The sequence below is a fragment of the Callithrix jacchus genome, chromosome 16 (genome assembly GCF_049354715.1).
Source record: "Callithrix jacchus isolate 240 chromosome 16, calJac240_pri, whole genome shotgun sequence".
Classification (NCBI taxonomy): domain Eukaryota; kingdom Metazoa; phylum Chordata; class Mammalia; order Primates; family Cebidae; genus Callithrix; species Callithrix jacchus.
This window is the reverse complement of record NC_133517.1, coordinates 45,680,041-45,706,046: the sequence shown is the minus strand read 5'-3', so window position 1 is coordinate 45,706,046 and position 26,006 is coordinate 45,680,041. Positions and strand designations below refer to the sequence as shown.

The following is a 26,006-nucleotide window of genomic DNA, read 5'->3' as shown; positions in this document are numbered from 1 at the left end:
TTCTCTTCCCATATTTCTCCACTTGCTGCCAGACTTCTTAAAGGAATAGCTGCACTTTCACTTCTCTGAATATTTCTTCTGTCTAATGCCCTCTGGCATCCACACTACAGCTTTACTGAAATTGATCTTGCTAATGCCCACACTGTCCTAATTCTCCATTTCATCCTGGTTCTATTCCTCCTCTCCACATTGTCTGCTGCCCTTGGTAAACTCCTTTTAAAGTCTTCTACTCCTGTAACATTTGTGGCGTCATCATCTGAGTAATTATCTTTTCTTCTGCTGTATCTTTCTGTCTCTCTATTGTCTTCTTTTCCTTGTTCCATCTCTTAAATGTTGGTATTTCTTGGTGGTTCACTTTTCTTGCTCATTCAACATATTGTCAGGGCCAGGGCTTGTGTTCTTTCCCTATTTGGCTGGAGGATGAGCTGCAGATTCTGACACCCATCTTAGCACAGTCCTGGGGAGTAGGCCTGGGGTGTGGGGTGAGGGCAGCGAGAGTTCTAAGGAGGAACTGAACTGATGTTTCTTACAGAGATCAGTGCCTGAGTCTGGCCTTGAGAAGTAAAAGCTGGGAGGCTGCGGGAGATATCTGGGACAGCAGGTGAGGGGGTACACAGCGGCTACACTTCCCATTCTTGGTGGAGCAGGGACACTGGAGGGCACAGGCACCCAAGATCTCTGTCTTGAAAGAACTCAGCCCCTCACCCAGGCTGAGCAAAACTGTTGGGGGCACCAGGGGCAGTAGGACCAGGGTCAGGAACTGAGCCTGAATGAGAGGTCACTGCTGGTGCAGCACAGATGTCCCCTTTGGTCATCTCTGAAGGTTCCGCTGCTTCTCCACTTCAAAGAGCCAGCATTTGGATGCCGTCCATGACAGAAGGACTGGAGGACAGCTGAGCTAAAGGTGTTTTTTACTTTTCTTTTTATCTTCCTTTCCTGGGATTTCACTCTCTGCAAGGAGGGGCTTGAAGTACCAAGCAGGGGAGGAAGCAAGAGAGGCAGATGTGGTATAAGCAGAAGGAGAGTGTAGACTCTGCCTTCATCACTTCTGACCCCTCCAGAGAGCTACTGTCAGGAGAGGGCCACTAACAGGCTGGGGAGAGAATCAGGTACTAGTTGATGTACAGGTTGGGAAACAGTGGTCTAAGTGATAGAGATAAGAATCATTAACCCAGGTGTTTGAACAGTCCTCTTGTGGCAGGATATGACACTTTATGTCACTGAAATCAAAATGGTGAAATGTGGCCATGCCATTTCCATTAATTCAACAAATATTTCTTGAATGCTTACCAGGTGACCACTATGTCTAGAGCTGGTCTTTCTCTACTTAGCACTAAGAATGGGTCAAGCCCCTTCTTGGCTTTCTACAGCTGTTAGTAAGATTCCCCTAGTGACTTGCAGAAAGCTCCATCTTACTAAAGACAGAGATGCATCCTTTACCATCAATAGCAGCATTGCTTAATCTAAAATGCACACACCATAAATCAGAGGAGTGGTTCTGCATTGAGGCAGGAATACTTTTACTTTTGTACTCCAACAGTTTATTTTTCAAATATTTCTAAATGACTCAAGTGCCCAGAAATGGTAAAACTTTAATCGCCCCAATTCATGGTGGATAGGTTCAAAAGTATGAAAACACTCATCACTATGTTCCTGCCTAAAATCCCTGGGAGAAGGGGGCTCATTTTCTCACTTCTCTATGGCTAAATTCTATTAGTTACTTTCTACAGCGGAATTAGAGCCTGTACGTCAGCCAAAACACAGTGTGGATTAGACAACTAAAGAAGTCTTTTCGAGTGAAACAAAGAAATTGAATTATGCCAGGCAGGGAAGTGTCCAGTGTGGCGTCTGGCTTTGTATGCAATCTCGGGCTTTGAGGGTGCCAACAAGTGGGGTGCAATGAGGTAGGTAGTTGTCAGGAACCTGAGCCAAACATAGAAGTTAACAGAGAACCCCTCAGGGACCTGCAGCTGCCACCACTGTTGGTGCAGGTGAGCAGGTTGTGTTTCCATAGGGAGGAGTGTCAAGCGTGCAAGTATGTGTGCATGTGCACATGTGTGTATGTGTGTTCATGTGTATGTGCATGTACCTGTGTGTGCATATGTGTGTGCATGCTTGTGCAAAGGCTTGTGTAGGACCTGGGCTGGGGTGTGGGGGAAGACATTAAAAGAATCATGATGACGATAAATGGGTATCTTTTGTTTTCCCCGGTGCAAAGGGGCAGGACCTCTGAAGAAAAGAAGAAAAGTAAACATGTTGGGGAGGATAAGTCAGGGGCCTTTTGTATATGCTATTCCATGTAACCCTTTAGATGAGTATTGTCCCATTTTCACGAATGAGTAGACTGAGGCAGACAGAGTTGCTAGTGTTCCTGATGCAGGTTAAATGGTGAAAAAATGGCGCTCTTGGGATCTGAATTCTGGTCTTTAACCCCAAGGCCTGTGGACATCTCATTCCCCACACTGCTGCTCCAATGGCTTCTTCCTGTAATTGCTTCAAAGCACTGTGTACCCTGGTGCCTTAGTGCATGGAACTCTAGAGGTAAATCACTTTGTCTTTCTAGGCCTCTGTGTCCTCATGTGCAAAACGAGGCAGATGAAGTAGATGAGCCCAAAGATTCATTTTAGCTTGGATATTCTGTTGGTGACATCTGTAGAGTTTCTAGAGTAGGGGTGACTACCTCTTCATTGAACACTAATCTCTACTCCCTTCAACTGCAGGCCTACTGTTTTTGGACTGAAATATAGTGCCTGGTACATAAAACAATTGCAATTATTTGATGATTGAATGAGAGGGTAAATGGACCCCAGAGCTCAGTCTGCCATGTGTTGTGGGTGGGGTAAAGTGAAAGAACTAGCCAGGTGGAGGAACATAGAGATGTCCCTGTGTATAACAGAATTTAGAAAGGCATTTATTACTAGGGCCACATGGTAAAACCTGCAGTCTTTTTCCTTCCTTCCTTCCCTCCCTCCCTCCCTTCCTTCTTCTCTTCCTTTCTTCCTTTTCTTTCTTTCTTTTGACGGAGTCTTGCTCTGTCACGAGGCTGGAGTGCAGTGGCACAATCTTGGCCACAGCAACCTCTGCCTCATAGCTTCAAGTGATTCTCCTGCCTCAGCCTCCTGAGTAGCTGGGACTTCAGGTGTGCATCACCACACCCAGCTAATTTTTGTATTTTTAGTAGGGATGGGGTTTCACCATGTTGGCCAGGATGGTCTTGATCTCTTGACCTTATGATCTGCCTGCCTTGGCCTCCCAAAGTGGGGTTGGCCAGGATGGTCTTGATCTCTTGACCTTATGATCTGCCTTCCTTGGCCTCCCAAAGTGCTGGGATTACAGGCATGAGCCACTAGTGCCTGCCTTTCTCCCTCCCTCCTTCCCTCCCTCCCTCCCTCCCTCCCTCCCTCCCTCCCTCCCTCCCTCCCTCCCTTCCTTCCTTCCTTCCTTCCTTCCTTCCTTCCTTCCTTCCTTCCTTCCTTCCTTCCTTCCTTCCTTCCTTCCCTCTTTCTTCTTTCTTAGCAAACAAAAATCCCGTTTCAATGGGCTGGTAAATGACTTACTTTGATGTGGCTACTTTGTAGACCTAGATATACAACTCAACACTGGCTGTTATGTGGAAAAGAAAGGAATTGAAACTTGAAAGCTGCTGCCAGTTTGTTTGTTGCAAAGAGGGATATGCAGAGTTGATGATTTTTTGTATCTGAGCCCATTAATCAGTCTTTGAATATGTGACGGAAGTTCTTGAGCCCAGCAGGGAGGGGAGAAGGGAACTGCACAGCATGTGCAAACAGGGAGGTTGGGAGGCAAGAGTCCTGCTGAGGAGGAGCTTTGAGGGTGGGGGCCAGCAGTTCAACTGAGATGCTGACTTATTCTGTTCCCCCTTTTACCTTCAGCAACATCTGTTACCATCATGCATACTTTGTGATTTTGAGGGAAATTAAAAAGGTGGAGTATGGATGATTGTAGACGAGGAAAGAAAACAGCTGCAGGAGCCAAGAAGAAAGCGAGATGGATGGTTTAGCAAGGACCAAGAGCAGCTAGCCCCTGTCCAATGATGTTCTACAGAAATCTAGGGACAATCTCTGACAACCTCTAACCTCACCTTGCACAGGAGCCAGTTTTGTTTACATTTCAAACGGGAGTGTGACCTTAGATGAAAATGAGTCTTGAGCATGTGAGGCATTGCAAAGGCAATGCCTCCCTCTCACTAGTGGGAAGGAGAGTGGGGCATTGGTTTAGGAGGCACAGTAAAAGCAGGGCCAGAGTACATGAGGTTACTTTATTTTAGGACCCAGTGGGAGACCACTGGTGTCAAGGGATATGAATATTTAGCATTTTCCCAAGGAAACACTGAATCTGTTAGTTTTACCCTTCTGCGTATAACAAAATGTATGCAAGAGGAAGACAGAGGACAATTCAAGGTCACTAGAAGAAGGATGTGAGGTCACAAAAATAATGAAGTGAGAGAGAAGCACCAGCAGATTGAAAACCATGTGGAAAAATAATACTAACAGTAAACATGGCTGACAACAGCAACTCAGAACTAAAAACTTTTCCTTTTTCAAAAACTTCCTAGAAATTAATGAATGAGGAGAGAGTGAGAGTAGAAAAGGTGTTTTGTGTTTTTTTGTGGGAAAATTATTTTTGCCTCAATTTAAAAAACTGTTAATTGGAGGCCAGGCACAGTGACTCACGCCTGTAATCCAAGCACTTTGGGAGGCTGAGGCGGGCAGATTGCCTGAGCTCAGGAGTTCGAGACCAGCCTGGGCAGCTAGGTGAGATCCCATCTTAACTAAAAGTATGAAAGAATAGCTGGGCGTGGTGGGGTGTCCTGTATCCCAGCTACTTGGGAGGCTGAGGTGGGAGGATCTCTTGAGTCTGGGGGACGGAGGTTGCAGTGAGCTGAGATTGTGTCACTGTACTCCAGCCTAGGTGACAGAGACCCCTGTCTCAAAAAAAAAAAAAAAAAGCGTTAATTAGGTGTTACTGGGCTGATACAGTTTAATTCTGTGCATTCTTTCTTCCCTTTAACTGCTTGCCAGCTCCCTACTTTGTTGAGCCTCCATTCAATTACTAAGGTAGTCTTCATTTAAATGATCAGAGATTCTTTCATTCGGCAATGTGTATGATTATCATATAACATTTATTCATTGGGATTGAGGTTAATGGAAGATAACTATGGGTTTTGGGCAAACCCATGTTTGATTAATTATGTTTCAGTGGGAACTCCATAGTTTTTCAACTTATTATAATTGGAGAGTTTATATTCATTCCCCTGATAAAAGAAAAACTTCAGCTAAATTAAATTTAAAAGAGTGTAATTGAGCAATGAATGATTTGTGAATTGGGCAGCCCCAGAATCACAGCAGATTCAGGGAGACTCCAGGGGTGCCTCGTGGTCAAAACAAATTTATAGACAAAAAAGGTAAAGTGACATACAGGAATCGGAAGTGAAGTACGCAAACAGTGAAACTAGTTACAGCTCAGCCTTTGCCTTCTTTGAATGCTGATCATTCAGCAGTCTATGAGTGGTTGAAGTATGGCGGCTGGGATTGGCCAACACTCAGCCATTGTTACAGGTGCATACATTTAAGTTAGGTTTTCAATTTTGTCTGATTATTAAGCTAGGTTACAGTTCATCCACAAGGACTTAAATAGAGCAGTACAGAGTCCTTCTCAGGCCATATTTGGTTTGCTTTAACACCCCCACCATGATATTGCAAAATACTTTGCACCAAGAGGCTTAAAGAAATATTACTGAATAGTTATGAAATCAACTGAAAATAGGTAAATATTCTATGACTAGTTGTTGAAGTGGAAAGATGTGCATCTGAATCCAATCTGAAATCTTTACCTACCTCTTGTCAACCTTCTCCATCTGTAGTTCATTAATATCATAATCATCTATCCAGAAACCCAACCATTGTCTTTTCATCTCTATACCCCTCATCTCCTACAGCTTATCAGTAGTGACATCCATTCTGTAATACCACCTACTTATGTCTAAAGACAGCATTTTTTCTCCCCATTTCCTCTGCCCTGGCCAAGCCTTCACTGCCCCATCTGAACTAGTCTACCAGCTCTGATCTCAGCATTCCACCATGCAAACTTCAAGTGCCTCAGATGGAAACCCCTCAACTCCTTTCCATCATATGTACAAATGTTGCCTGCATTGCCCACAAGGCTGTGAGCTCCAGTGGGGTTGCAGGGTTGTGGGGGGTTTCTGTCTGATCCACCTTTGTGTCATCAGCTCTAGTACAAAGCCTGGTAGGTTGGCTTTGTACCACCTACCTGTTTTACTTTGAGTAAACCTACGTGCTCTTCATCTATCTGTTTATCCACCATCCATCCCTTCAGCATATATTTATTGAGGTGCTATTACGGGTCAGAACACTTGTAGGTGAATGACAATATGGCAGTAAACAAAATAGATCTCACTGTCCTTAGATATATTTCTTCTTACACTGATGCATACACTTAAACCTTTATAAAGACATTTTATACATTTATGAAGTCAAACAGATCAGTGTTTTCCTGAATGATTTGTGCTTTTGTGCATTGCTTAAGAAATCTTTCTGTTCTAAACTATAATAAAGCCATAATAAATATCTCTCACAGCAGAATTTTGATTAAGAACTCAGGCTTGGAAATAAAATTACCTGAGTTCAAATCTCAGGTAATTTAGTTCAAATTTTGCCACTAAAAGCTGGGCAAATTTGTTAACTATTCTATGCTTCAGTGTGATATCACTGATTACCATGAGAATTATGATTTAACTCATTAGGGTTGTTCTGAAGATTAAATGAGCTAATACAACAAGATGCCGGTAGAACGGTAACTCATCAATAGTAAGCTTGTATTATTATAGCTATTGTGTTTGTTTCTTATTATTCTTTCTCTAATCCATTTGAAATTTATTTTCATTTATGGTATAAGCTGAAAATTGAATTTTATGTTCTTTTTTATTATTGTGTGTGCATGTTTTTGAGACATTGCTCTGTCCTCCAGGCTGAAGTGCAGTGACACAATCATGGCTCACTGCAGCCTCAACTTCCCCAGGCTAAAGTGATTCTTCCACCTTAGCCTCCCGAGTAGCTGGGATTGCAGATGTGTGCCACCATGTACAGCCAATTTAAAAAAAATTATTTTTATGGCCAGGCACAGTGGTTCATGCCTGTAATCCCAGCACTTTGGGAGGCTGAGGCAGGCAGATCACGAGGTCAGGAGTTCGAGACCAGTCTGGCCAACATAGTGAAACTCCATCTTTACTAAAAATATAAAAAATTAGCTGGGTGTGGTGGTGTGTGCCTGTAATCCCAGGTACCTGTGAGGCTGAGGCAAGAGAATCGCATGAACCCAGGAGGTGGAGGTTACAGTGAATCAAGCACCATTGCACTCCAGCCTGGGCAACAGTGCAAGATTGTGTCTCAAAAAAAATTATTTTTGTACTGATAATGTCTCCTGTGTTTCCCAGGCTGGTCTAGAACTCCTGGCCTTAAGTGTTATGTTTCATATGGAAAGCCAATTGTTGCCAAATCTGTTTAAAATCTTTCAGTGGCTATTTGCTCCTAGTATCACAGTACAATTTTGTTTGTTTTTTGAGACAGAGTCTTGCTACGCCAGCCAGGCTGGAGTACAGTGGTGTGATCTTGGCTGACTGCAACCTCCGCCTCCTGGCTTCAAGCCATTCTCTGGCCTCAACCTCCGCAGTAGCTGGGACTACAGGCATGCACCACCACACCCAGCTAATTTTTGTATTTTTAGTAGAGATGGGGTTTTGCCATATTGGCCAGGCTAGTCTTGAACTCCTGACCTCAAGTGATCCACCTGCCTTGGCCTCCCAAAATGCTGGGTTTACAGGCGTGAGCCACTGTGCCTGGACAACCACAGTGTAATTCTTTATTTGATCTACTCTGCTCTGTGGCATCTGTCCCCTGCCTGTCTCTCACATTTCCCTTTTTTACCACTCTGTTTCTGTGGTTTGGACACCCTGCCTTCCTCTGTGGTCCAGGAACATACCAGCGTCTCTTCCTCTGTAGGGCCTTTGCACTTGCTATTTCTCTCTTCTTGGAATGTTTTTCTCCCCAGGTGATTCAGGCCTTCCCTGACCACCCAATAGAAAAGGTATCATTCCTCTTGCCCTAACAAACCAAGGCACTCTCTATTTTATCATCATTTCATTTACTTTATTCCATCTTGTTTTATTCATCACACTTAGGATCTGAAATTTGTTTTGATTAATCAACTTTCTTCCCCTGCTGGAATGTAAGCTTCATTGGAACAGAAACCCGTGGCTGTTTTATTTATTGCTGTATCCTCAAAATCTAGAATGGTGCCCAGGAAATGGTAGATAATAATTACTTTAGTGGGTAGTTTGTACTTTTCTCTTGATGTAAACAGGCTTGCTTTTTAGATGGATAACACTGGAGACAGTATGGAAGGTTGATTTGAGGTGCTACAGAGTGACTTAGGATGGGGGCTGGCTGGACAAGGGCGGGAATGGTGGAGAAGAAGACATGCAGGAGAGCTGGCAGGCTGAGATGGTGTTGATTAATGTGTGCTTGTGCGAGAAGATGGAGGTTTTCCCAGCTTGGAGCCCTGGCGTTGGCTGTGTACCATGCCTGGAATTTCTTTTGCTGGCTTATCATTTCAGTCTCACATCAAATGTAACCTGCTCACAGAGGCCTTACTGGGTTCCTCTCTGTAAAGTGGATATCCAGAGACTTGGTACAATCAGTGGAGATGTCGAGATACTGAATACCCTGAGAATTTCAATGTACATTGCAAACATTTAAAGGTAGACACTAAGGCCATTAGAATGTGAGCTCCAATGAGGCTGGAGTTCTCTCTCTTCTCTCTCACTGTGTTTCAGATCCTGGCACATAGTACATGCTCAGTGAGTATTTATGGAATGAATGAATATTTGTTTTTTCTGTGGCTTCCTTTGTTTTCCTGTTAACTTTGCTTTCCTTCTTTGATGTTGTGATGATTTATTTTTTTTCCTTTGTGCCTAAACATTTAAAGCTATTTGTTTTGAATAATGTGTGTGTTTTAGAAGATACTCTGCCAGATTGTGGTGCTGTTTATCTGCATGTCAGATGTCTGCCTTCTTCCCTGTACCACCTCTTTTTGGGCTAGTTTGACTTGGCAGACATCCCTACCCTGTTAACCTGATATCTCTTCAGAAATTCACAGTCACAGAGCAGCTTTCATTGGTGGAAGAGTTCAAGTATATAATCTGAAGATTTGATAGGCACTATTTCAAGACAGATTTGTAGGATAATGGATGATAGAGAGGTAGGAGAATTCAAATCAAGTCAAACATTTATTTAGTGCTTGCTGTGTGCAGGAAATTGTTAATATATGCTACGGGGAATACTTCAAAGTTAAATGTGACCTCAGAGCAGACAAGGCAGCTGGGAAAGGTGATTCCACTTCAGAACCACTACATTTACATTGGGACATATGGATGGAGACATCTTGGAAAGAGATGTGATGCCTAGGAGACAGTTTGCTTTGAAGTGCTGAGGTCCAGCCTTGAGATTTTAAGACTCATCTAGGATGAGAGCAAACATTCAAAATGGCAACCTCAAAAGTACAGCAGGGTTCTGAATAATTCTTCAGAGATGAAAAGAATAGTGCAGATTGTATTCACAGAGGGAGAAAGATGGACCCAAGGAGAAAAATTTAAAAGAAACAATAAAGAAAAAGGTGGACTGTTTGGCTCACCTTAACTAGCATATCAGAATTCTCCACTCCTCTTAGTGAGCACTTGGTAAATGTCTATGTCCTAGAATCAGCAGTCCACCTCTGCCAGAAGTGTAGAGTACTCCATTCTGCAGGTGACAGAGAACCTACCAAACTGCTGAGCTCTGGAGCTTCCATTTCCCCAGGTAGCCCAGGTGGAAAACCAGGATCTGTGATCCAAAGGCTCAGAACAAACATTTCTTAGCTCCGAGCCTTCACACACAGAATGGAGTTGTGATTAATACTCTGGGAAAGGAAAGGAAGTTCTGCACATGTGGTGAGAAATGAAGTCAGGGTTTGAAACCAAGATGGTCAGGCCCTTCTCCACGTCTGCCTCTAGGCTGCCATTATTATATCACGCAGAAGGAAGCAAAGTCCTAGAGCAAGACGAGACTCTCTGACATAGGGAGCTGCAGGCATGGCCTTTGCAAGTATTTGCGGATGTGGTGTGTGATCTGCGGGGGCCTCTGCTCTCTCTATGCACAAACACTCCCAGCAGTCTCTCATGAGTTTGCCATGCTCGTGAGAGTGAAGGGTGGTTTTGCTCAAGACTGTGATAGGCAGCAAGCTCCTTAAATTGTAAACAGTCCTAGGAGTAGGAGCGGTATTCACTTGCTGTACAGGAAGATAAGTTGGGTAGAAATAAGCGGGCCAGTCCATGGAGAAACAGGAAACAAAGTGGGTATTTATAATGGTGCAGATGGGGTGGAACAGAAGGAGAAAGCATAGAAAAATCTCAGAAAGGGAGGCTGGGTTGTGGTGGGTCTTAAAGAGGCAATCTGTTGGGTTTGGGGTGTCCTGTAGTTATGGGGCCCAGACAAAAAGGAGGCAAGAGCATGCCAAGGAAGACTCTCACTGCTCCACCTTTTGGCCCCAAGGTCAGTCCCAAGTGATTGCGCGGGGAGGCAGCCAGGCCACATGCTGATTAAAGTCAGTTGTTCTGAGACATCTTGCTGGGGCTGCATCCCCTTCACACAACAAGCAGATGGGTTTTCCTTTTGGCCTGGGGAATTATTTGCTCTCCGGTTGCACATCTTCATAGGCATGCTTGGCAAGTGTGGGTACATGCCATCCAAAATCTCCTAGCCTTGTTGTGAAGAGGGTCTCTTAGTGTGTACACAGCACTTAGCACTTTGCCAGGTACCATGTCCAGAGTACAACTGTCAGGTACCATGCTTGATATCTCATTTAATTCCCAAGCAACTCCATTAACAGCTTCTATACTATAATTCCCCATTTCCTAATGTGGAAAGGAGGGCATAGAGAAGTCCAGCAGCTTCCTCACAGTCATCATGGAGCTGGGATTCAAACTCAGGTCCTTTTCTGCAAACTCTTTGATGCTAACCTCTACACACTTTGGTCTGATCATCAGGCACATTCTGCTTCCTGTTATGGTGGTGAGTTAACTGCTGGAATCCCAACACCCTGTTAATGTATGAAAGGTATATAAATGAGCCATTCTTGACCTTTTCAGATACCAAATAAATTTTAACAAGCATTTATATAAAACTGACTTTTATTACAATTAAAAAAAGAACAAAGACAATTTGATAAGTGCCTTTAATTACAACATACCTGCTATTTACATGTAATCATACTTTTATATATAGCTTGAATAAGTTTTATTACATGTAAACTATAAGATATTACAAGTTAAACTGCAGTCTTTTCTGGATATTCAGAATTAAAATACTACTGGCAGAAACACACAGAAAACAAATACCCATTTCGGTTCCTCAGGTACCATTACTGGTTGAATGATCAAGATCTGGCCACAGAAGAGAATTGGAAATATGTATCAAAACAAAACTTACTCACAACATGACTAACAGTATTTTTACTTAAACCCTAAACATAATTAATAATTGGATCATTAAAAACACAACTTCAATTTATATAGCACCTTTCTTCCAAAGAGTAGAAAGCATTCGTGCTTATCTCTATTTTCTCATTTGTCCCCATAATATCTCTATGAGGTAGGCAATGGTTGGTATCATTATCCCCATTCAGTATATGGAGAACTGAGGCACAGAGAAGTTAAATCATTTGCTTGAGGTCACACAGTAAAGTTAACACTAGAACAGGGAACACAGCCCTGTGCTGTTGTCTGCAAAACCAATGCTTCTCTTTAGATTAAATTGTCCTATATGAGAATTTAATTCAACAACCCAATACACTTTTCCAATAAATAAAAAAATGTGCATTTTTTCCACCCATAACAATTTTTGAAATACTATGAGCAAGACACAAACACTCTGGGATGGATAGTAGACGGATGCTACACTCTTCTAGAAAGAGCTTATAGAAATGTTTATTTTATTTTAATATGAGGAGTTTCTTTTCCTAGTTAAAACAAAATAGATGTCTTTACAAGAAATATATTTGAAAGAATGCTTCTAGTCACCTACCCAATTACAGCTCCAGTAGCCATATTATGTAATCTACAAACCAGGTGTATTCCTGAATTTAAAAATAAGAAACAATCTAAACGATAAGCTAAATCTTTGAGATATTTTTTCTCATTTACACACATTTACTGTTACTCCTTAAGAGACTCAGAGTGGCAGACAAGGGAATTGGGTGGATACATTTCCTAGAGAGACATGAGAACTGAGACACATAAGGGCAGGAAGTTGGAATTTTGCTCTAATTCCTACTCCCTCTGCCACTACAGAGTCAACTATATGGTTGATATTCAAAGCTAAAAAAAAGGTAACTTTTAAAAAGTGTCAAGGTTGGAAGCATACTAGAATGCTCACAAATGTTTGTTGACTTGAATGTAAAGTCAGCTTTCCTGCCGCTTTTCACATTGCTTCTCCTCAAGACCCAAGCACTGCTGCAGGTATGGCCGTCTTCTAGGACAGGGCGGCTGTGGTGGAGCAGCAACAGGAATTAAATCCCAGCATGGCCCCAGGAAAAAAAAGACAAGTCCACATTCAAAAAGCGAAGTTAAAAAAAGCAAGCATGCTTAAGGGATGGGTCGTGAACACCACATCAGGCTCATTTATGAGTCTTCCATTAAAAATACATAGAAGCTTGTCAAAGGAATGTTCAAAATCCTCAACCCACAGAGTCGGGTTGTTGGTCCTAGTCTCTTCCTCTAGAGAAAGCACTGCTGTCTTTCAGGGAAGCCTTCACTACCTAAATGAGGAGCTAAAGATTAAAAAAAATCTCTTTAAGCTTAAGAAAGGAAAAGGAAATAGTTTGCTTTAAACTCACGGTTTCCAACTTGTTGAGTTAAAAAACAAACCAAACCAAACCAGGACATTGCAACAAGACCATTTGGAACGGCAGCTTCCAGGGACCAACTGGTCCTTCTTTTAGCCTTGACTGTGTCCTATTTAGGGTTCCCAACAGGTATACTAGGTAAACTTTAAAAAACTAAATGTATAAAGAGAATGAGCAGAAATATCTGTTCTGCTAATTTAAAAAAAAATACGCACTAGAATATCCATTCAAAGAATTAACTGTGATGACTTACAGCAAAGTTTTAAAAAACCACAACGAAACACACCCTGGCTTCTGATGCACATAGAAAACGAGAACTTCAGCAGCTAGCTCCCATTCACCTATCCCAGTACCTAGAAGGTGCTTGGCTTCTCACTCTAAAATCAGACACTTTGCTATAAATGGCCAAGTTATTCTCCATATCTGGTAGCTCTACTTTGCATGCTGAAGTACTCAGTTTTCCTAGGACCTGGGAGAGCAGAGCAAACTTGCTGTAACTTGACATCATCCTTAGGCACTGTTTCCTGGGGGAGAGGGTGCAATGGCTTCATGGCAAAAACATTTTACACTCGGTTTACTTTAAAAATTGTGGTTTTTTTTTTCGCACTCTGTTGCTCAGGCTGGAGGGCAGTGGTGCAATCTCAGCTCACTGCAACCTCTGCCTCCCAGGTTCAAGTGAGTCTCCTGCCTCAGCCTCTTGAGTAGCTCAAACTACAGGCACGTGCCAACATGCCTGGCTAATTTTTTTTTTTTTGTATTTTTACTAGAGGTGGGGTTTCATCATGTTGGCTAGACTGGTCTCGAACTCTTGACCTCAAGTGATCCACCTGCCTTGGCCTCTCAAAGTGCTGTGATTACAGGCATGAGCTGCTGCACCTGGCCTAAAAATGATTACTTCTTATGAGAAGGATTTCTTCCCCTTCACAATCCTTAGCTTCCTTTTTCTTTTTGGTAACTGTAGGTCTCCTGTTGTCATAAGGATCTACCTTCCACACGCTGGACAGTGGGGGCTGCTGCTTCCCTGGAACTTGAGGAGACCCAGGCCAGATACAAAGCACTGAGGGGAACACTGAGCTTACTTGGATAGAGCATGGCACTCACGTTTCTGCCTTTGTGAGTTTGATTCCACCACATAATTTTTTAAAAGTTCTTTTCCATGGCCCCTCAGTGTCAACCATTCTTACAAAAGAGGTGAGAAACAGTATACATGTTTTGGCAAAACTCATGACAAATAGCACTAGCACCTGCCGCCCTAGGTGGACCTGTGGCCTCATCCTGGCAGCCTGTGAGTTGGGCAGAACTGTCTGCTCACCCCGCTGTGATGAGGCATGGTTCTATGCCGGCTGGCAGAGTCTGAGATATGGCAGCATTGTGATCAGTACTGGAAAGACATAATGGCATGTCTTGTGAATAGTAGACTCAGAGGGCTGAGTGAAGAAGAGACCCAGCCAGGGGTATTGCTGTACGGAGTGACAGTCCAGCTAAGTACCAGGAGGCAAACTGAGGTGAGAGGAAATAGTGACTTCATGGCCTCATTCTTTAGACTTACTCCTTCAAAGGACTAGAGCTGAGGAGGGAAAAGTAATCGCAAAAATGTTTAAGCTAATAAGAAATATTTTTGGACTTAAAACTAAGGTTTACAAATTCCCAGTACTGAAAACAACTTTCTCACTCTTTTGTGAACTGGACAATTTGACCATTACAAAGACCTTTTGAAACAACGAATGAAAATGCTACTAAGTGGTCATGAATTATTTTTTTAAACATTTTTGAGTAAGGGGAGTACTTTAATACTGATTGGGCCCATGTAATAGACAATACATCACTTTTCGTATAAATATTTTTATGAGGAAAAAATGTATTAACAATGAAATGCCAATTCCTATTTATAACAGACCTTTTTTGTTTAGCTATACTTCAAGTTTTCCCAGAAAATATGAGGCATGTTAATACAACACAATTATTGAAAAGGTAACAACATGAAAACCTTTTACTGCTGCCAATGTAACATATGGTCATCTGAGAAATGACAATTAGCAACCTCTGTCACACATGATTATGCAAGGTGATATGAGGTAACCTAAGCACAGCACAGTTAACAGAATACCCACAGTATGTAGCTAGCAAGCCAAACAAAATCTTCCTGCATTAGGAGGAATGATTACTGAATTGAATGCTTTTTTAAAACTGTCTTTTACACAAAAATTGTATTTCTCTTTTCATATTACATTAAGAAGAATTTGGAATATTATTTTTCAGTTAAGTCAAAGAAAAACTTGAAGAAAATAAATAACATACCTCACAAATAGTAGAGACTGGATGTAAACACAGACCTAAAAATGAGCAGTAGGATAATGCAAACAAGCATGAATATTTGTTCTCTTCTGGACTATGATTTTAAATTTTACTTTGGTAATTCCAGATAAAGATTCTAATTCATCATGGTTTCTGGACTGATCTCTTTAAGTTAAACACTTTCAGTCTGAGTGTGTTAAACTTGCCTAAAGCCACTGTCAGGAAAAATGTGCTTAGGAGAAGATACAACACAGGGCATGGAAATAGTACCGTAGAATAAGGAATTTAGATTTCACTGCAAATAAAGCCATATTTGATATTATAGACACATGTTCCTATTTTCACATCAGTCGCTTATTAACACCAAACACTACACTTCAACTTTTCCCCATTACACAGTACAATAAGCCTGTCAAGATTTCCAGGAAATAACCATCAGTACCTACTGTGCTTCCAGCAGCCAAAGCTAAGCTGGCTGGGTACCGTAAATCAACAGCTTCAGAAGAATGGCATCACAAGATTGCACGGACTCATATTAACTATTACAAGGAGCACTAAAAAAAAAAAGGTCATTTGCTCATTTACAAAATCTGAATTCAAAATCCTAATTGAACTAAAGCTGTGTAATTATAGCCATGGTATCAGACCAGCTTTTGTGCACATCCTATCACACTGCTACCGGCTGATGTTTCACACTGCCTGTAAAAGCTCACAGTTTTAAAAGGGAATGAAACAGAATGCCACAGGTGACCGACCTCTGCTCCTGCTCCTGGGGAGTTACCTTGCCCTGGCTTCATCCTGGCTCAAGGCTACCACTCTCTTTAGGCCAAATCTCTTCTCAAACACTTATCTGAGAAGTACCCTCTTTACATTTCCTCCTCTCAGGTTGAGTCAGAAGTCAATCACATATATAACAAAATAGTCTTAAAATCCCACTGTTTTTCAGCCAAGAGAATTATGGATGCAATTTAACATCTGAATGTATTAATTGGAAAAATTAAATGAGAGCAACTCAAGATGTTCCCATAATTACCAAATGAAAATGATTTAAAAACTGTTTCTTCTAATGCTACTTTTCTGACAAAAGTTCATCATACTAGCAGGATAAACATTCAAAATACATAATAGAACATATCCTAATCTAGCACCAGAGTTGTGTCAGAGTCAAGTATATACACACACATGTATGTATGTGTGTATATGTGTGTGTGTGTAGTTTGTTATTGGTTAAGATAAGTAAATGCTGTAATTGGCAAAATAAAAATCAAGAGAAATATATGTAGTGACATAATGTGGTTAAATTTTAGTTCTCTGTGCTAACTACTCACTGTTAATTTGGTACTCAATTAGAATTAACTCTGGGATTTTGAGGGCAGATAAATCAGTAATTAGCCTTTTTCCCAGAAAGAATAGTGCTCGCTTCAAAAGCTTTAGCAGACATAATGATGTAATTCATTCAGGACAGAAAAAGTATATGTAGCCAACATTCTTGCAAGAATTGCTTTCTTATAGAATTTAAGATTTCCTCAAATGTTTTCTTTTCTATATAGCATTTTGTTCTTCTGTAGTTATCTGCCTAGGATTCAGACAGGATATTGCGACGATTTCAGAAAGTAGACATACTAAAAAATTTTGACAAATTAAAAAATTTCACATAAAACAGGTTACCCTTTCCTGTTGACTATACTTAAGAAATACCAAAAAACAGCATACGAAATGCTTCTAAACTTTCAAAATACCTGAATAAAAACAAAGATTCTACTTCTAACTGAGATAGATTTATAATTCTTACTTATAAGATAAAAACATATCCTAAAATTTATTTTTAAACTTCACATAACCTATTATCATTGTTTGTAAAAATGGATGTCAAGATAGAATTTTAAATATATTGTTTTGATGACTACCTTTCATACATTTTATTTAAACTGTAGTATTAGCTCAAGATGAAACTTTTTAAAAGAAGCCATAGGCTTTTGTCCAACTCAAAGATCCAAGCACAGATTCTGAACAAAGTAAATGTGATGAAATTTATGAAAAACTATACTCTACAGTCAAAACGGTGATGATACCTCACCATTTATATGAAGTTTATATATTGAAGTAAATATACTTCAGTAAAATAGCCGGTGTTCCAAAGAGCTGAGCAATCTTACTAAGGTTTACTCTGCTTCTCTCTCTCCCAACCCTCATGGCCTGTGCTACCAGTTATTCTTTTAGCGTTTTGGCTGGAGGGCCTTAAAGAGTTCCTTTAAAAGTCCACTGAAAATGCTTATATCACAAGTTATTCTAACCACTTGTTCTCAAGTTAAGAGGTGTATTTCAGTGTATATTTGGCCATTGCAGAACTAACATTTGAAAACTTCTGGGTGAAATTTTGGTAATGAAATTGTAAAGTGACATAATTATTTATGAGCTTTCTATTAAAAGAGTTTTTTTACTTTAGAGATCATACCCCTTTCCTGGTGATAAGTAAGGCATGCTATGAAATGAAATTTTTGAGCTGTAAGGTGCCTATAAAGGATGTCATTCAGCATGTACAATGCTAGGTGTGTAACATGACTCAGCTGTTACCATGTACTATAGAACCCGGTCACATGAGAGATTGCTGGGTCAAAGTCATTAATACAAAGGAGTGAAAATCACCAGGCAAAAAGCAGAGACTGGAATTCAGAGAAATGCAAGGTACAAACTTCTCTCTAATCCGAGGGTATTCTGCCATGATCTTCTAATCAATGATGATTGTGCTTATGCACGTGATTTCTTAGTGGGAGAGACCAAGATGATTGAAAAATAATGACAGCCAGCCAGCTCACCTCAACATAGCTCACCCCACAATGTCAGAAATGCAACGTAGAGCAGTCACAAAGTCAAGCCATGAATACAGGGATGGAAAAACATTCCAATGAGCTGGTCTCTACAATTTTTAAGACACTTCATCCTCCCAATTATATGCTTTGTCATAAAGGAGAAAAACAGCTATATTATTAAATCCAAAAAGTCACAGACGTCACAATGGGATGCAGTAATTTCCTCATTTTTTTCTTTATCAGTGTAGGAAAAGCTGCCTTTCCGTCGCCCACACTCATAATAGCACTTCAACCAGGCTCCTTTGAAAACGAAAAGTGAACAAGTTTCCTAATGCTGGCCTTATAAGGGCTAACGAGATGATTCGATTCAAACCAGGCTGAGCTCTTAATCCGAGTTATTTCAGCCACTGATGTTTGTAAAATAGAGGAAAAAGATTCCAATAGACAATTTGCATTGGTAAGCACTGGACTGCAGAATTCATCACTGTTTTCTGAAAAAATGTAATTAAACCTTAATGGAATTATGACACTTTTATGAGATTTATAATTCACAGCCATCTCTGATCATATATTTTGTTCTTCTTTCCACATTTACCATTTCAAATAATTCAATATTGCCCACCATAAACCACTGAAAACGATTATGTCTATACCATTTATTTCTCTAGGGGTCTAGGTAATTTGGATCAGGAGCTCCAAGTACCATTTAAAAAGCTGTCTTTAAAAACCGTCAATGTTTTAAACATCTGATTAGAAAAAAGATAACAGCTCCTTGTAATGACCTAGCTTATGTGCTTTATAATATCTTTTCAAAAGTAGAGTATAAATCATTGTACCTAAAATCAAAATAGTTAATATACATTTTTTTCTGGCACTTTTGAGAAAGTAGGCATTAAACATAAAACATCTTATAAACTTACATAACAAAAATAAATGTTTATATTTTAATCTTAGATGACCTTAGGGTAGCAGTTAACTTATAAGATGCCACACTGTTAGTGTGGGCAGCGGAGACCGTGGGAAACACACATTCATGTCCACAGCCCTTCAGAGATGGATGTATGGCTGCCGTCCAAATATGTGGTCTGGGTCCCAACATAAAGATTAAGGCTCTCTGTTTTGAAGGAATGAGCTCCGGGCTTAAACTAGTATAGAAGTACCACAATACTCATGGAAAATACTGAAAAGGCTTGAATGAGTTTTCAAACATTGGGGGAAAATGATTTTGACTAGAAAAATAAAATAAAGCATCTAAAACTGACTTCAAGTACTTTGGGGAGAGGCTGCTGATAGAAGGTGCCAAAATAAGAAGAAACAAAGATGGAAGAGACTCCAGGGACGTCCCTCCGCAGTCCCATTCACCTGCAGGGTCCAGATCCCCAGGACCGGTGAGCTGGGCAGAAAGCAGCAGCCACAGTTTGTTGCCACCCTAAGACACCTCCATTGAAGGCAAAGGCCAAGCCTCGTGTGAAAATTTCCTTGGAATGAACCATAGAAATCTGGACATTTTGAGGGGGAAAAGCTTTACATTTTAAAATCAATAGCAGACAGAGAAAAGGAAAGAGAGGAAGAAAAACCTGGCTCTTCCAAATGGCAGTACGTTAGGCGGGGGGCATTGTGGTCCTCGGTGGGTGCAGTTTTTCCATACAGCCTGGCTTTCCTCACTAATAGGATGAGACCACTGACAGCTCATGAGTGAGGGTGCAGGAGGGAGATACGTTTGGGTGTGCCTGTCTGTCTGGCAGGCAGGGGCACACTCTCAGGTGCACCTGGTCTGTATCTCTCTGTCTCAGAAACTGAACAACTGGGAGAACAGTCAGGGCCTCTCCAACCAGCTTCAGGTGACTAAAGCAGCATGTGAAGTATAGGTCTGTGTCACTTCTTCTCTTCCATGGAAGAAACGTCCCCAGATGCTGATCGTCACAGGCTACCCAGGGCTATCTTCTGGGTTGCTAGAGTCTGGTGACATCTCTGCCTTGCTGCAAGTCACTAATGCTCTCATAGTCGTTCTCCTTTGGGACGAGACCATGGTGGCCATTGGTCCCCAGGGTGGCCTTTTCTTCCTCTCTGTTGAGAGTCTGTATCGCTTCATAATCAGGCTCTGGCTCCTCGCCAGGCCTCCCTGCTAGTGGAAGTGTGCTGTTTGAAGTTTTTTCGAAGTCCTTAACAGTAGCATAGAGATCATTACAGGAGGAGGGTGACCTCTGAGGAGCCCCTTGAATGGAGGTGTAGGTGGACTCTGGTACTGTAAGCGACTGTCCCAATTTATTCACTAACTGTCCAGGTTTATTCACCGATGAGTACATGGCTGAGATCTAGGAAACAAAGGGAGGGTTGAACAAACTTCCAGCTGTGACTCCCTCTCCCTCTTGTTAGTGACAAGCTACATACTGAGCATTCCCGGGCTTCTGCGTGTGTGTGCTCCTTAAAGATTTGTTCTTTCTTATCCGTACTAATTATGGAGCACATTACTAGAGAATAATTATACATATTATCTTCAACTGTGTTAACTAGATCAGTCATATTCCCTTGATTTCATGAAAACTCAGTTCTCTTGGGTCTGCAGAGGAATTTGAGGAGAGGCGGAGTGGGAAGCTCCTCAAGCCCCAGGGGACCTGACCACAGCATTGTTTTATTTCACTTCTACATCAGAATGATATTTTGCCTAAAAAAGGGCCCCACTGCTTTACAAACGAGGACGGAAAACACATAGTAGACCAGTGATTCTCAAAGTGTAGGCAGTAAACCACCAGCAGCAGGATCTGGGAATCTGTCAGAAAGGGAAATTCTCAGGCCTCATCCCAGAGTCCCCAAATCAGAACCTTGGAGTGGGGTCCCAGCAACTGGTGCTGATTCTGAGGGCCAGTAAAGTGTGAGCGCCATTGAATTAGACTACTCTACGCTTCCTGCATCACATAGTCTCCAAGAGCAGTGGCTGGATGCTCATTGGTGGCACACATATATTTGAAAGGGTATTCCTATTATTATTATTGTTATTATTATTTTGAGATGAAGTCTCACTCTTTTCTCATAGGCTGGAGTACAATGGTGGATCTAGGCTCACTGCAACCTCTGCCTCACAGGTTCAAGCGATTCTCTTGCCTCAGCCTCCCGAGAAGCTGGTACTACAGGCACCTGCCACCACACCTGGCTAATTTTTGTATTTTTAGTAGTGATGGAGTTTCACCATGTTGGCCAGGCTGGTCTTGAACTCCTGACCTCAGGTGATCTGCCCATCCTGGCCTCCAAAGTGCTGGGATTACAGGCGTGAGCCACCACGCCTGGCCATTATTTTCTGATTTAGTTGCATATTAGTGGGTAAACAGACACTGACAGTCCAGATCTAGTTTTCTTTGGTGGGAAAACTCATTCTTGCTTGCAACCAGCCAAGTCAGAAATGACAACTTACAGGATACTATTTCCTATGGTAAGAGCCAGTGGTTTTCCAAGCACACCCTCCCAGTCTCACTAATAAATCCTGTATCACCTCTGATATCAACAGAGATGGTGAAGGTTAAATGTATTGATTAGGAAACTTTTGGGGAGTATTATTTTATTGTAAAAAATCATGGTTGGAAATAAGTAAAAATACCCTTCATTATACCTGTGTTTATTTTTAACACAGTGATTTGATTCATTCAAATACCCAGGAAATACATGAACATGCTTCCTGACAGATGCTTGGCTTCCCAAGTGCCAAGGGACATTTTCCTGCTTTCACTTTTCTCACATACTGTGGGTGAAGTTCCAGCTGGCCTCAAAAGCTTCTTAAGACAGGCTCGCCACATGCTAACTGGTCATTTGCATGAGAACTTTTCAATACAGGCTGGTGGCTGGCTCACTTTGGTTAGGCCTTCGTGATCCAAGGGTAACAGTTCAGAAAAACAGTCTTTGGAAAACTCTTGCCATGTGGATCTGACTATCCTAATGAATATTAAATTATTAATATTCTCACCTTAGAGATTTTAATTAAAAAACTGCTCTCAAAATAGAAGAATTATAATTCAAAGAAATTTCTTTGAATTTAAGGAGAATAAAAAAAATTCACTGCTGTTTATAATGAAGTGCAAACACGGAATTTATTCTCTAAATGGTGGTCCAAGCCAAAAATTATATATGGACAGATTATAAAAGGGTAAACAGTGGATGACAGTGGTGAGGGGAGACGGCATGCCAGTTTATTCCTCACTTTCAAAGGTAACATCAAGGACGACAAACGTGCCTTGACCTAGATCACAACAATGAGCCCGCCCCTCACCGCCGTTTGCCGCTCCATCAGCTTTCTTCCCCATGGTCCCTGCCATTAAGGCCCCTCACTCTTTGTAAGAGCACTTGGTCTTCTTGGCCTTTGTCCTCATTTATTAACTTGCAAAATAATATTGACTCTGGGAATGAACCTAGTGTGTAGAGGGTCTCACTGTACATTTCGACTTTTATAAAAGCTTCTTGAGTCTTCTAATATTCCTTTTGATTATTTGTTTTCTATGACTACTATTTTTATTTTGTATACAGGTTTCTCTTTCAGTCCCCTTACTATTTAGCTTCTCAATTTTTCTCTTTAGAACTTTCATCTTCTTTCCTCAGTCTGTAAATTGTTGCTATATTCTCATGTTACCCTCTTCCTTTTTCCCATTTCTCTTCTTTTTATAATCAATCATTTCCACAACATTCTGTTAAATTGGGATAATAGTACATAAAGCTCAGATCTCAGTTTCAGACTGAACTGTTTAACATATACACATACATATACATTTACTGGCTTTAACAACTTGAACTCTTCACCGAAAATCTAACCTGTGGATTTTGCTCCCTGATGCTTGGGAATATGTGATCTGCTCTTGTTGGCTGCTATGCCTGACCCTACCTTCAGGGTGGAATGGTACTTACTGAAGTTTTCTGCTCTCAGCATCCAGATTTCCACACAGAGACTCCTCTTTCTGTCTCCTAGGCAGGAGCAAATTCCCTACACCCACCTATTCTAATTTCCCAAATTTTCCAACCCACAATTCATTTCCTTCTGATATGTTCTGCCTGACGGCTGACTGCTCCCATGTGGAGTTTCTCTCTTCTTGCTCTCCTCCCCTGCCCTCTCTATTTTTCCTGACCCTGACCCTGCTTTCCTGCTCAGTTTCTTTTCCTAAGCATCCTTCTGGTCTTACAACCTGCCCATCAGTCTCTCCGAGCCATTATAAAACCAACAACCCAAGTCTTGATCTCCAAACGTAGGTGTAGAGAATATTTCAGCTCTTTCAAAGGGTAACATTACAGTGCATTTATTCAAGAGGAGAAGCTCTATTCCTTACTACAGGAGTTTTCTCTTTTTAAAAAGAAACGAAACTTACCTCTTCTTCTGTGAGAGTGGGGTCTTCCTCCCGAGACTTGTATGACAATGAGCTAAATCTCTGTGGGAACGAACACAAGCCGAGGAAAGCAGTTTGACGTTAACATCTGACCTTTCTTTTGCACATGTTTTCTCTTATCTGTCTAAAAATGTCTTCAAATGATTTTTAGGGAACCACAAAGAAGTTATGGGAAGCCCTGAGAAACAAACACTTAAGCAATCTATTACTACATGTGCAATGTTCAGTGATATCTACTAGCATCATCCTTAGAGAAATGTCCTCTCATTTTGTATTTGGATCTGTGGGTACAAATAAGCCAAAATAATTATCTATACTGTTGTTTCAATTCCTAATTGTCACTGAAAGATTGGTCATTCATGGAGGACTAATATTTAAAAACATGGTGTTCATTAAATGGCTGAATTTTATACTTCTACAGTTAGCAGTCATCAGAAAGATCCTTAAGTCATCTGGAAATGTCAAAGCTAATGGTGAAATGCACTCCCATTTTGTGTCTTGCCCCCTATCTGATTTCTCAATGATTTTGGCTCTTGATTTACTGATTCTCTAACACATCCCTTGTCTTAATTTTTGGTGACCTCAACAAATGTGTATCCTTCTAACTCCCACCCTTTAGTTCCTTGACTTGCCCTGGCCCCACGGATCTTGTGCTCTATCTGTGTTCCCTGTCCATGCCCACCCCCGGCCTCGGCACCCTCATGGCTGCACACCAGGCCTTTCTAAACCACAGCCTCTCCACCAGCCCAACTCCCTGCAACCCTTTCAGAGCAGCGCTCATTGTCAAAGCTCACTCCTATAACCCAGTTCCAATGCTCCTTCAATACCACCGGGACCCATTCATGTTTTCAACGCCTGCTCTTCTCCATGGTGTCCTTCACTGCTTTACTAAGCTTAAGCTCCATAGTCAACTGCCAATGATATGTGAACTTAACCCTCTAGTGAGCCCTTACAGCAGTTTCGTATCATCGATGCTTCCCCAATACACCCGGTCTCTGCTCAACTCAAAGTCTACTTTGCATCTTCCCCTCTTTGCCCCAAACTTCCAACACCTTCTCACCCATCTTCACTCTGAGCAGATGACCTTGCTTCCTAGTTGGCTAAGAAAACTGAAGGAATCATAAGAAATTTCTATGAACTCCTATCCCTACCCTCAGCTTCTTCATTCATCTATTTTGTCTTTGTTAAATTGTGCCAACAATTCTCCCAGTGTGGGACCATTCCAGACCACATGCAAACATGCTGTTGTTTCTCTCATTCTAAAAATAAAACAAACCCAGTCCTATTCTGAAGTTCTACCTACTCATTATCTCACTTTTTTTTTTTTTTTTTTTTTGAGACAGGGCCTCATTCTGTCATCCAGGCTGGGATGCAGTGCCGTGACCTTGGCTCACTGCAGTCATGATGTCCCAGGTTCAAGCCATTCTTCCACCTCAGCCTCCCAAGTAGCTGGGACTACAGGCACACACCACCATGCCCAGCTAATTTTTGTATTTTTTATAGAGGTGGGGTTCTGCTGCATTGCCCAGCCTGGTCTTAAATTCCTGGTTTCAAGTGATCCACCCACCTCAGCCTCTCAAAGTGTTAAGATTACAGGCATGAGTCACTGCAACCAGCCTGTCTCACTTCTTTATAGCAAAATCTTTTAAAAAGTCAGCCAAACAATTTTTCTCTTCTTATTCTCTTTCTAATCCATTTAGGTCACGTTTCTGCCTCTACCACTCCCCAGAGACTGCTCTTCTCAAGGGACCAACGGGACTCATCTTCCCTGCCCTACCCGCCCCACTCAGCAGAGCGGCCTGCCACTCCTTCCTCCCTGGACACGTTCTTCACTGGCTTCCAGGACTCTACAACTTTCCTGTTTTTGTTTCCTGCCTTGGTCTCGTCTGCTGGTTCCTTTTCCAGATCTCTACTGTTGGAACTCTTCCAGCCTCTCTTTATATTCGCCTTTCCTGTGACCTCATCCAATCTCCTGGCTTTTAAAGCCACATTCTGTGGATGACTCCCACATCAGCAAATCCAGCCCTGGCCTTTCCTCTTAACTTGGCGTATCAATCCAGCTACCATCTGATAAGCTCTATTTGGAAGTCCAATCGGTATCTCAAGCTAAACATATGTAACACTGAATGCTGGATCTCCGCACAAAACCTGCTCTGCCTGTATCCTCTTCATTTCAGTTAATGGCGATTCCATCTTTCCTGTATGTTGGACCCAGCCTTGTACTCGTCACTGCCTCTTCTTCATTTCACCACACATAGGATCCATTGGCAAATCTATTGGCTCTGGCTTAGCTTTTCCCATCACCTCTGCTGCCTCTGCCCTGATCCAGGCCACCACCATTTCTGAGCTGGTTTATTAGCATCACCACCCAGTTGGTCTCCACACTTCCACCCTTTATAGTCTATTTCAAAACTGGAGCCAGAGGGATTCTTTGAAAACATAGGCCGGTTGTGCCATCCTGCTGCTTGGGACTCTAGTGACATTATTACTATTCAGACTATAAGCCAAGGCCACCCAGGATCGAGCCCTGGTTCCCTTTCTCTTCACTGTTGTCCTTGCTCTTCCCTCT

At 41.7% G+C, this 26,006-nt stretch overlaps 1 protein-coding gene across 2 annotated transcripts in view; it reads right to left on the bottom strand.

Annotated features, from left to right (window-relative positions):
* Nucleotides 1–13,713: 13,713 nt before the first annotated feature.
* The window catches only part of PAG1 (phosphoprotein membrane anchor with glycosphingolipid microdomains 1), a 150,789-nt gene continuing 138,496 nt past the window's right edge, over nucleotides 13,714–26,006 (bottom strand). For both annotated transcript variants that reach the window (XM_035277424.3, XM_002759026.6), the window contains exons 8-9: nucleotides 23,420–23,479; nucleotides 13,714–20,392 (exon numbers count right to left, since the gene is read on the bottom strand). In XM_035277424.3, coding sequence (XP_035133315.1) covers nucleotides 20,030–20,392; nucleotides 23,420–23,479 — 423 coding nt within the window. In that variant the 3' untranslated portion in view covers nucleotides 13,714–20,029. The remainder of the gene's footprint in view (nucleotides 20,393–23,419; nucleotides 23,480–26,006) is intronic.